Genomic DNA, 13,202 nt, shown 5'->3' with positions numbered 1-13,202 from the left:
AATTTTCAATCAATTGTCATATACTTTATCAAGAGTCACTAATTTTTTTTTTTATATATAAAATTAATTTTTTAAAAAAACTTTTGTGGAAGTGTAACCTTGTTCTAATTTCACATATATATATATATATATATATGAGAACCAATTATTTAGGGATGTTCCTAGATTTAAAATTTAAAGACGTCCCACAACAACCGTTAGATCATCATCTAACGGTTGTTGTTTTATTATAAATATAACCCCTGTCCCGAGATTAACATCACTAATCTTGGCCCAGGGATAGTAATGAAATAACAGCTGTTAGATGGTTGATCTAACGGCTGCTGTGGAGACATCCCGAAATAACAATTGTTAGATGCATGATTTAACGGCTGTTGTGGGGACGTCTCTAGATTCGTTTTTTGCGGACATCCCCAGAAAACGTATTTTCTGTATATATATATATATGAAACATTAAATTTTTTATAAAATAAACCCTTAATAAAATTAACAAGAGGCCATGGTTTTTGAGGATTTCGCCATTGTTTCTCCCTTTTGTTATGAAAGAAAACACAGTAGGAATCCACACTTTCTCTTGTCTCTATACAACCCTGTGAACTGGTTATTCCGGAGATGGTCTTACCCCATCATTTAAAGCATACTTCAAGAGAGACTGGTTCTTCGCTTAGAATGCTGCAGCTTTGAAGGAAAGCATGCATTTTCAACTCCGGGAGCATTTGAAGTGTGGGTTTGGCTCTAGAAACCTTCTAACTCCCTCTCTATTCCTCCAAGTAAGCTCCTCCTCATGCTTAAGTGTTATTGCTTTTGATTGTTCCCCAGCAGTGTTGTCTTTGCAACTTGAAACAATGGTTCTTCTCTCCTTTATCCTAGCCTCTGTCCTGTTTATTTGGTTGGTTAAGCTCTAGATGTTAGTCCAAAGTACTCTGCATTTTCCTGGTGGTTGTCGAACTTCTACCCTTCAAAGAGCTTGCTATTTTAAGATGAGAGCTTGTTGTGTGTGTGTGTGTGTGTGTTGCCATAATAGGATTAGCGTGAATTGCATTGACTTGCATGTCTACATGTGTCCTTCCAAGCGAGCTTAGGTGCCAGCATATAAATATATATAGATGTATTCACACTCTATTTCTGCAGCCCTTTATTAATTATATAGGTTTGCATGTGTACAGTCATATATTTCTACAGTCTTCGCTTAATTAGTTAGATTGTGTGCTTATATGCTAAGCTGAAACCCTTGCTTATTTTTTTAATATATATATATTAATTTCTGTACCCTCTTGATTATAGTTATGTATATATATATGTTTATATACTCACTTGTCACCTGCAGCTTTATAACGTAGTTATACATGCATTTGAATGATTTTATTCGTTGATGCTACAACTTATATGCATAACGTCTAATACATGCCCTTGGCCCGCTGCATTCAAATTAATGTTTATATATATATTTAAGGTTTAGTTTTGCCTGCGTTCTGTTTCCTAATTCATGCATAGATGTACTTGAGCTCTTCTCATTAGTATACACTCATTTGGTTGCATGCTTTCCCCGGGCTGCTATAACCCTCTCCAAGTCGGCGATTGATTGATTGTTGGGCATGCTTGACTGGGCCCTTGAACGCTATTCAGTTAGGTCTTCGAGTTCGCCTAGCGTCAACTTTGGTATTCATTTATAGTAACCATTTCATAGGATGTTAATTCTCATAACATCGTTTTAAGAACCTCTCCAAAGGGTTTGATTCCACTGCTTTAATTGGGAGATTTAGAGTTTGAGGAAAACCTTTGAGTAAGGCATCATACTTTGTCGTATTATTTTTAAATGTCTAAATTTTCAGTTTTTCTTGTTTATTTATTTATTAATCGTTTATTTTGCATATTTTTTCTGGAAATTTAAACTTTTATCTTAAAAAATAGTGGATATTCACTTATATCCCTCAGGCATTTATAATTTGCTGATTATTATTTGACTTATCATTATTTATATAATCGCTACCTTTGTTGGATAATTATTTATCTAACAATATATTTATATGATAATTCCATGAAGTAATTCTCCCTTAATTACTTGACTATTTATTTGTTGATTTCTTTCTCTAGCTATCAAGTATATACTTAATATACCTTATTATTTTGTTATAATAAGGATTATTGGTTATATATTATTAAGTTGGATATTTAAGTATTTTCTGCATGCATGAAAACTTTGAAAGCTTTTGGATATTTCCAGACTTTGGTTCTACTTTTATTTTTGAATATTTTTGTCTCCGAATAAGCTATGCTTTGTCAATGGGTCAAACACTGACTTTGTATTCAAGAATTTCTGAAAAATGAGCCTATAGTTTCCTAATGGTTCACAGGTGAAATTATAATATCCTCTGATATTCAATCTCATGTTACAGAGATGAAAAAATAACCTCTGTTATTTAGTCTCGGATCACCGAGAGTAAATAAATGACCTTTGATATTTCTGTCTCGAGTCACCGAGGATAAAAAATAACCTCTAATATCTATAGTAAACTTAGAGACTTAAATTATTTTGAAAACTCAATATATTTTTGAAATACACTTCGAATTTTCGGGTTTAGACTAATTGGAAAATAACTATGATTTGGAGAGATACACTCTTACTTGAATATATGTTATGTTTTTTGTTTTGCACTTTAATTGTGATATTCCTCAAATCATAATATCTTGGATAATGATATATTATCTACCTTGGCTATCATTTAAAATTCTAATAAACCCTTGTTTTATTTATGATTATTCCGCTTATTTGACTTCGAGACATATTAGATTAATGAGCTCATAAAGTTGATGTACTTCTTTTTTATATCAGGAGTAGTAGCTTGGCGAGGTCCTGTTGTGTTGTAGCTTTGAGTTGTTAGGCATCTATTTTGAACTTGAAAACTTGTATTTGTATTTTTGTGTACTTGACTTTCATATCTCTAGACTATGTTGTATTCTTTGAAGTTTTTAATCTTGACCTTGTTAGTTGTTATATCTTTTTGCTAGGAGTCGGGTTCAAAAGTCTTGCAGTCTTACTAGGTTTGCTCAACCTCCATGCGAGACTACAATTTTTTGTTCCACATCAGATTCGGCTCAACCAAATCTGAGACGTGACAATTTTTCCTATTATGTTATGTGTAGATTTAAATCTTGGAATATAACTATGATAATCATTCATTCTTTAATCAAATGATTATTATTCATTATTGTATTTTCTCGTTCATTATTGTATTCCAATATAATTTATAAAGAGAAACGCTTTTTTAAGGCTCTGCAAAATGATCAATTTAAGAATTAATAATTAATACAATTTGATTACTTAATTGATTACTCAATGAGTACTACCCCTAGAATCCACTCCTTTCCCATACTACAAATGAAAGGGAAAAGGAAAAGACCACCATTAAAACAGCTCAAGTGAGACTTACTATATCCACAGTTGAATTATGTCCCTATTACTATGAAGGAATTATTTCATTATTGATCAATAATCATAGTGGAATTAATAGCGCATAGTCAAAACAGATTTTGACAGTGACCATCTCTAATTAAATCATGCTATTTATATTTAAAAATATAAAACTGATCATGCTATACATTTTCCATTTATTTCAAATCTAAAATTCAAATTAAAACACAAAAAATAAATAAAAAATAAATAAAACAAAATAAGTACCCAATGTTATGATACTCTTTTTTTATAGCCTCTCTCTCACTCACTCTCTCCAACGGCTTCTTCTCACCGTGGTCTATATGGTTCGCTCTGTCAGAGAGCTTGGGAGAGAGGGAGAAGGAGAGGGAGAGAGAGGACCGGCGCTGAGAATGGAGGATGATGAGCGGGGACTGAGAGCCGACTGCTTGATTTCTTGGAAGAAGATGCAATCAGGATTATCTCCGAGAAGGAGGCATCCATCAATCCAATTAAATGTACCAAGGTTATAAGAATCTGAGTACAAATGACAAAACTAAGCTTAACAGAAAAACAAAAATTCAGATACAATATGAACAAAAATATGTTTTGAAGTTTACTGTGTTTGCAGACTGTAACTCAAAAAGAAAAAATCTAGATATTTACTTAAATCATTTTCTGTTCTTAATCAGGATTAAAGACTAATTGTATGTTAAAATGGGGCCATCTTTTGTCAGCACTGTGTATCCCTTCTCTAGAGGTTTCAAAAGTCGATAGTTCTTGAGCAATTCTAACTCCGATAGTGTGTCATTCTCACTTTGGGGAGTCCATATTACCTCAGCAGCCTGAAATGAACAAGAATTAGAATCAACAAATTAGGTATCAAACACAATTGTATCCCCTTTAAATGCATAATATATCCTTCATTCATTGTTATATACATATATGTATATATCGGTAATACCAGAGTTTGGCTGATTGGAATAGCAGACAACTTGTTTAAGGCGTCTTCCAAGTCGAAGATATTGTTGAGAACAGGTAGCTTCCAAGATCCCACGACAACTACCAGAATTGTTACCTACAAATAATTGCAAAATAACGAAAAATAAGATGTGCCATCAATACGTAGAGAACTGAGAAATTATCCATTAAACACAAAGCTATCATGTTGTTAGATTCAAGCATTAATATAGGCTATCTAATTTAATCAAGGTCATATATCTCATCATGATCTCTGGTGAACTACATCCCTTTCATAAAATTACTTAGTAAGCACACTCATTTTCAATTTTTTTTTAATAAAAACATCCCATAGTAAATGAGTGACAGTTAATTTGAACACGTTCCAAATACCATCATTAATCATCACTTTAACTAAATAAGCTCTTAGATTTTCTAGATGCCTGTGTTTCCCTTTTACTGTCCATTGAGCCTATCTTTTACTTTTGATATTTCAGTGATAGTGTGTTTCTCGAGAAGGAAATTGATATGCATTTTCAATATAAGTTGAAAATATGTAGGAGCTAATCAGATGTTTGATGAAAAAAAAAATGAATATCTAGATAAGCATAAGCAAAAGGGAGGGTGCTTGACTATTAGTGTAGAAATAACCTATTATCTGTATCTGAAAGTAGCTTATACCTAATATATATTTTGTTTGAGAATTTTTAGGGAAAAAAACATTTTTAACTCTATTTAACACACTAGATTGGGCACAAAACCTAACCATTGCATACACCTTCAGATTCAAATTTTACTTCGGTAATTGAAATTTTACTAAGGCATCACATTATTTCACAATGAGTAGACCAATATAAGGGAGACAAAATAAGGTTGTGCATGATATTATGTTGACAACAACCTATATAAGTTTAGCATCATAGTTTGCACTTTGTAAATCTACGTTGATGAAAATAAACTTGCTAGACTACATGCAAACATGCCAGTGATTTTTTGTGAGAACTTCATCTGTCTAGTAGTAAATAAATTTACTAACAATAAATTTTTAGTTACTAAATGATCAACTGTCACTGAGGATTATGATTATCTCTTCGGGAAAAACAAATGAAAACTCAACTAATACGTAAAGGAAAGAATTATATTCACTTTCGGTCAAGTGCTAGGTAGACAAACACACCATTATGAACTTGTTTGTTGGACCATTTCATTTCTTGCTGAGAAATTCTCTTCTTGAGGTTCTTGGCATTTACAGTGATATTTGGTTCCTAGTAATGTTCATTTCTACTTTGAAAATATTCATTGTAGTCCTGATGCTTTCAAGTTTTACTTATTTCATTATCTTGAGCGAAATGCTTACCACTTGGAATATGATTTGAAATACAAAATTAATGAGGAAACAAGAACCAAGATAAAAATAAGTCTATATACTATGTTGACCACGTTTCAGAAAAAAACCCACATGAAAGATGATTGTTTGGCAAACATATGATAAAAAGAACCTTCTATAGACTAACAGCAATAACCAAAAAGAAATAATAATAATAATAATAATACAAACTAAACGCAAACATTCATACCTAATTCCTGCCAAGTGTTTCATTAAATTACCACCATGCAAAGTTACTAACAAGCATTGTTACTAAATGATCAATTGCCAGGGTACTCTCTTCAGCAAGTAAAGAACAATTGAACTAAAAGACGCAACAATATTATATGCATTTTAAATTAAAGTTTGTGTAAGCAAACATACCACTGTGTACTCTTTCAGATCATTTGTTTTTTTGCCATTTGTTGTTTCATTGAGAAGTATATGTTTTTTGAAGTTATTGAAATTAACAAGAGTCTCTTCATTCAATTTCACTCGTTCCTCAATTGAATGTTTACTGAAAGATATCTCTGCACCCTCGTTAGTTCGCTTAGAATCCACCTACAATGAAGAAATAGTAAGAGGTCAATCGTAGGAAGACCAAATATGATGCCCATAATCTCCCAATTCTTCGAATATCACTCAGTTGTTGCCATCATGAAAAAATAGTAACCACCTTAAAAAATGAAATAATGCATCTACAGGAAAGCCATAATAGGTAGCAGAAACAATACTTATGTCAAACACCACTCAAATCTATTAGATGCAACCCAAACACAATCCATGATCCAAAAGCTATAGCAAAAGAGAACCAAAACTACACATTCTTGTCCATACTTACTAACTGAACCAATTCAAGACTATTATTTACTCTAATACGTCTTATTGATAAGTGATCCAATTTTAGACGAGATATTTTTAAACAAGGAAAGAAAGCCCTTTGCTCTCAATTTCCATATTAGTCAATGCATCCATAACCAATTTATGGTTGTGCGTGTCTAAGGGAAGGCAAAGAGTTGCTACCATTATGGGTATGGCAATGTTTATGTCATGGAAAGTAATGAACTTTCTTTTTTTTTGTTATTTCTTTCTCATAGGAAAAAATAATTAACTAACACGAAGAACAAGAACAAAGCTACAGATGACCAAAGTATCCACTAAGTAGTCCACAAAGAAGAAGAAATTAATTTATCAAACAAAGAAGCTTAATCAATTAAAGCTCTTTCAACTTTCAATCCTTTCAATCCTATGTTTAATAACTCTACCGTCTATGGAGTTGTTTGATAAAAGACCTAGATCCTCATAAGAATCTCCTGGATTCATTTGGGATTATTGATGGTTATTATTTTAAAAAAACTCAAGGCTAGCACCACAATCTTTATATGCTGGCTTTGGCAATTAAAGGAGACGCTCTAAGCATAAATTAAATTAAAAGAAAACCAGAATTCCAAAAGCCAACTTCAATATCCACCTCACCACTAATGTGAAGTGGCTAAAGCCAGCTGGTTGAAACACTGGCTTTATGTAACATGGCTCAAAATAGAGCTATATCGCAACAAAACATGTTATGGGTTGATTCTAAAATTTATTTATTTATTTTGGTCTTTTAAAAATTTCTCTTTGAAATATAAGTTGTTCTACTACTGCTTTTCGCGCAACAATTATTTATTTGTTCTTCCAACCTGATAAATAACTAGGATTGTTTTGTTCGAAAATACTCTTGATATTGAATTCGTATTAAATTTACTACTTGGACTTCGAATATGTCTTCATTACGGTCTTTGCCACTGAGGATTATCATTGGCCATGTTGGCATGTCTCTGTTATGAAATTAATTTCAATACTAACTTATCCATAACCAAATAATGGTTTCTAATATTCTGACCTAGACACCAAGGTAAGATTGTGGTAATTTTAACAATTTGTTGCAATAAATTTTAATATTTTCGCTTGTGACGCAAGGGTAAGAATGTGGCAATAATACATTTGCTGGTCTACATACTATTTTCACTATAAATATAAAATTATGATATTTTAATATGTTAAGCTCTATTCTTGAAGTAGTTGTGAAGAAATATTTGTATCAAAAGTTCTTTGAAAGATGCCATTCCAGACTACGAAATCTCTATGTTATTACAAGCTATTTTAAATTACATGCAAGATTAATTAGTTAAGTGGTTGAAAGACCTATTAGGTCACCAAGCTCGTTATATTCTTTTAACCCTTTTCCAAATGACAACGCTTAGATAGCTTGGAGGTTTTTGGAGAAACATTCTCATTAGCCAAGCTTGTTAGATTCTATGCGTGGACTTATTGAAATTCTGACCAGGCTTCAAAACATTTGCATTTGCTAAAGTTTAAATTACCGCAACTTGTGTTTTACTTGGAGTTAAACTTAGACTTGTCCCTCATGGTTCATTTCTACACTTGTAAAGGCCTTGCATGACATTGTGGGTCTAACCCAACAAATATATGACCAGTCTGTTGTGCTCTGGTTTAGGGTGTGCTGGTGTGGTTAGCTAACTTGGGTTCACTTGCTCGGACTGTAATGTTAAATAACAGATTGGAGTTTGTTTTGATTAGACAATAGATTTTATGGAGTTGACTTGGGGCAAACAAGGTCATCAGAACTAATCAACTTCCTTGCATTAGGGGAGGACATGATTTGGCTAATTCTTGCCTAGTCTCCTGCATGGTAATCCAGGCAGGAGATTATAGGTTTAGTGACTACCTGACCAATGATTTATCAGTCATACAAAAGCCTCTAACAACAATTCGATAAAAATAATTGGGCCTATAATTGATGGTTTTCTCCCTTCACAAATCCCCAGGCAAAACTCTATCAAGGTCATACCCAAAACCTTAAACTCATCACACCCCACACTCCGTTGAGGGAAGAGGAAAACTAGTGAAAAAAGGACATGTCAAATATATGTTCTTTCCAGCTATAATTTTCGATGTGCCAGAACAATACACAAATTGATAATCTAATACTTTCCAGATTATTAAGATTTTAAAATCTCATTGAAGGTGTTGCTAACAAAACAAAAGCCATGACAACTCTCTTCAACTCTTGGTCATATAACAACAACTAGTTTAGTGTCCTAACCCATTAAGCCAAGTCCATTGAACTATGGTTCTGAACCTGGCACACTACAATTAAATGTGACTATCAAGCTAGAATCCAGTCATTTGTTGCTAATAAATTCGGAGAAAAGTCAGGTGAATCATTAATATAATAAATGCATCTCAGGATTGCTATTCTAATGAAAAGACCTCTAAAACTAAATAATATGAAGTCAATGAAAAATGCAGACTAGAGTCGATCATGAGCATAATGACTTATATTCTACCAATAAAACTTTAATAAAGTCAACAATAAGTTTAAAGCTGTTTTTAAGAATGGAAATGATGTATATATTCTTGCCAATAGTCATATAAACAGATGCAAAAATAACATAATGATATAAATCATCATATTTAAATTAACATATTAAACGATATGGAAAATTGCTTACAGATGAGTGAGCATAAATGCAGTAATCCAATAGTCGGAGTAAAACCATAGAACTCTCTGCCACATGGTAAAGAAAAAATGTGTCATAAAATAGAAATATGAAATAGTGCAGGGATTAGAAATCCAGAAATAAAACAACCAAATATGAATCTCTGCCAGCGTATGCAGTACATGATGCAAAAAAGAAAATTTATGAAAAATTAAGAATATTATTTACTACATTATCAAACCATCAACTATATAAGATGAGCATAGTGAAAACAGGAACAAGAAAAGGAAAGAAAGAGAGAAAGGACATCTCATGAAATTCGTTGAAAAGGACATCTTGGAAGAGCATGCATGTGTTGAATGATAATAATAAAATCAGGCCATATTGAAAAGTTGTGCCAAGACTCAACATATCACTTCATTTTCTTCTCAAGTTTATTTGTTATCAACCTTTACTTGGATAAGGCTTGAAATCTCTACAAAGGAGAGATGAATCTTTTCTAAAAGCTAAATGAATTCTGTTTTATGTAGCTTTAATAAGGATTCCCATCCTCAAGCAAACCCTACACAAGCGATCTCACCCACTCACATTCTCAGCACACAACCCAGATGGACCAACCTTTAATTAATCTAATTTCTTATTCCTTACTAGGTTTTACTCAGAATTCATAAAGCATAGGGTTTGTGTTATGAAAATATCTTGTTGATTATAGTAGGTGCTATGAAGAAGATGAGAGTTCATTGTCTTAGCCCAACCATCTTTCTTATTAAATTATGCTTTCAAGTTCAAAATGATCTTTAGAGAGTTATTTTTGGTTTCATGAACCTCAAACAAGAAGGAAGAGTATTTCATCCAACCAACCAATTCACTTTATATTGCAGTAGAAGACCCACTTTTGTCATAATTTCCTAGGCCTAAATTACTAAATCAAACCCAATTCAGAAATATACACATAGCCTTATGGGTTTAAAGATATCCCACAGCAGACCACATGCTACTTGTAATGTTTAAAATATGATCAAGACAATTATTATCCCTTCTTTGATATTTTGGCTTCCAATGACTGACCAATAGAAAAACCAAAAGACCTCCAAGATAACACCACAAACTACTGAGAAAAAAAAAAAGATAACTCTCATTTTGCAGCAATTGCTTTCAAGCTTCTGTGGCCTTGTAAAAGTTAATTTTTAACCAATTGAATTGCCATAAATAGATAATTTTATACTGATTTTTTTATTTTGAAAAAATGGTGCTACAAATGTTAGAAGTAGGGTAAAGGCTCAGCACAAACTTTAACAAACTAACCAAGCAACCATGCATTGCATTGAGTGATTAGTCCCGCAATGACTGGTGAGAAAAGATTACACCAATATATATATATATATATATATATACCGAGCCTCTGTCTCATTTTATTCAGGAGCCAAGTCAGGCACATTTTACTTTCACCCCACACATGTCTGAGCACACTTGCGCCCTTGGACACACCCATTGCAGTGTGGCAGGTAGTTCTAGACCTTTTCCCTCGCCATCCTATTCTCTATATATATATCGCTCCTCATTTGAACAGCTACTTTCCTAGCCATTGACTCACAATCTTAAGGATGTATTTCTCTTCGTTAGATCCAACTATGTATAATACATTAACACTTTCTTTCCATTCAATATATCTTCATCTTCATGCTCGAGAAAAAACCTAGCGGTCAATTTTTGGTTGAAGAATCAACTAACTTCATCTCTATCTTTTTGCTTCCGTAATTCTCATATTTGGGTGATAGTTGAGCAAATATTCCCTATTGCCAAAAAGTGATAGGGAAGAAGATCTCCCACTGATGGGTTAGTTGTACCCTAATGACCAGACGGACATTCGAACACTTCACATGAAGAGGTAAAATCAATCTTAGTGTGGTCAACTGCACAGCTCTGTCCCAGGCTTGGAGTTGCTAACGCATTATTGCTTTGTTACATGTCTATCTTTAACTTCTACATGTTGTGCATACCAAAACTCATCTATTATTTTTCAGATTCTAGGACCAAATACACAGTTATATAAATTCATCAACCATGCTGTCCAAAGATTGATATCACCCTTGCTAACTAATATCACTTATATGAATTATGAAACATTATCCCTTGGCTTGATCACCAAACCAACTTTTATACTTAAAATAGTCATATTAGCAAGTTTTGGTACCTGTACGGAACACAATAGGCAAACATGGTTGTGTAGCCAAAATTCTGATGAGCTCATCAAATTTACAATGAGGCAATTCTTTGGAATGCAGATTGAAGCAAATATGAAAGAAGATAAGGTTGCTTTGTGCCTTAGAATGGAAAAATTCATGTCAAAGATTCCAAGGACCCACCATAACAACATGCAACGTAATCAAAAGAAAACTTAGAGAAATTTTACAATTAACATACGATTTTAAAGGGCAAGAGAAAATAAGCAATACATATAAATCTAATTAAACAGAAACAGAAAGAGTGGCCAATGCAGATAAGAAGCAACTGAGTAAGTAAATATAAATACGTTAAAAAGAACTCTAAAAACTGCTATCAACGAGCAAAGAGCAAAACTTCTTGAAAATGATTGATCAATAGAACATTAAAGACTGTGAGCCATGAAAAGAAATGACAAAAAATTAAATTCATTTTGAGCTTTACCCGTCAAGATGGTTTTCAAGCCAATTTTATTAGATGTGTCAGCAGTTTCAGCAATCAGGTTGAGCTTCCTTCGAATTGATCGTGCCGGACAAAATAAACCAACCTAATAAAGTGACAAAAAATTAGATAATTCAAATATAAACTGTTGTTAACAACACAAGGTTACAGATGACATTATCTAACTTCAACAAAAAAAAAATGAGATAATTCAAATATAGACAGTTGTTAACAACACAAGCATTACAGATGACATTATCTGACTTCAACAGCAAAAGGAACATTTGGTACAATATAAAAACCAAAACAAAAACAAAACAAAAACAAAAACAAAGAAAAACCCTAAATTAGGATTCAGGCAATGGCAACAAAAAAAATTATAAATAAAGTTGCAGACCACATCAACCAAGAAAGATAAAACCAAAGCAAAAACAAATGATTGGAAAAGAACAAAAAAAGAAATCAAAGTTTTGAAGATAAACCTGAATCTTATGAACGTGAATCATACTATCCCGCCTCTCCTTGATGAAAATACCAGCAACAAGAGCAACAGCTGCAATTAGGGGCACTACCAATAATGCCCAATCGAAATCTAATGGCTTAGAAGTTTCACGAGAGGAATCCCGTGGTTTAGATGTTTCAGGAGAGGAAGAACAGGATCGACTCCGTGATCGAGAGCAAGAACAGCAATGATTCCATGAACGGGAAGAACAGGAATGATAAGAACAAGAACAATCCAGTGAAGAAGGAATAGGAGAAGAAGGAAGAGGAGGAGGAAGGGGGAAAAAGCTCCCACCCATCCTACCACCAGATGCAGCAAAGGAACCAAAGGGGAGTGCAAGAAACAGGCAAGAAAACAGCAAGGCAGCCATCAATGGCTTCCGAAAAGAGCGACTGGATTGAAGGATGCGATTCATGGTCGATTTCTCAGCAAGACATCGAGGCGTGGTCGCAGAGACGAGCAGAGAGGAAAGGGAGAAGGGTTTGATGGATTCGACAAGGTGAGAGGAAGACATTGTGACCTGGCGCGGAAGAAGAAGAAGGAGCTGTTGTTGAAACTTTTGTGTCTTGGTTTCTCGGCGGTGTATTTATATCTATTAAGGTTTGAAATTTCAAAATATGTGTACGAAAATGCCCCTAGGGTTGTATAAAAAAAGTAACATGTTATTATTTGTCTTTTCTAAATAGTAAAATATTTATTTTTTATTTTTTTGAAAAAAATTCAAAACTGATTCTTTTTTGTTCGGATTGGAATCATTGGATTTGATTGGGGCTAAGATACTAATTAAATCAA

General features: G+C 33.2%; 1 protein-coding gene across 1 annotated transcript; it reads right to left on the bottom strand.

The window, feature by feature from the left end:
* Positions 1-3,823: 3,823 nt before the first annotated feature.
* LOC120255957 lies at positions 3,824-12,955 on the bottom strand. The gene is made up of 6 exons (XM_039263723.1): positions 12,391-12,955; positions 11,912-12,014; positions 9,257-9,312; positions 6,123-6,299; positions 4,377-4,490; positions 3,824-4,257 (listed from the first exon to the last, which is right to left on the bottom strand). Exons 1-6 carry the CDS (start codon positions 12,922-12,924, stop codon positions 4,114-4,116), a joined length of 1,128 nt encoding a protein of 375 aa, XP_039119657.1. The 5' UTR covers positions 12,925-12,955; the 3' UTR covers positions 3,824-4,113.
* Between the last annotated feature and the right edge of the window lie 247 nt (positions 12,956-13,202).

Source organism: Dioscorea cayenensis, unplaced genomic scaffold (genome assembly GCF_009730915.1).
Source record: "Dioscorea cayenensis subsp. rotundata cultivar TDr96_F1 unplaced genomic scaffold, TDr96_F1_v2_PseudoChromosome.rev07_lg8_w22 25.fasta BLBR01001250.1, whole genome shotgun sequence".
In the NCBI taxonomy this organism is placed as follows: Eukaryota; Viridiplantae; Streptophyta; class Magnoliopsida; order Dioscoreales; family Dioscoreaceae; genus Dioscorea; species Dioscorea cayenensis.
Note: the sequence above shows the minus strand (reverse complement) of the source record. Positions and strands in the feature narration are given on the sequence as shown.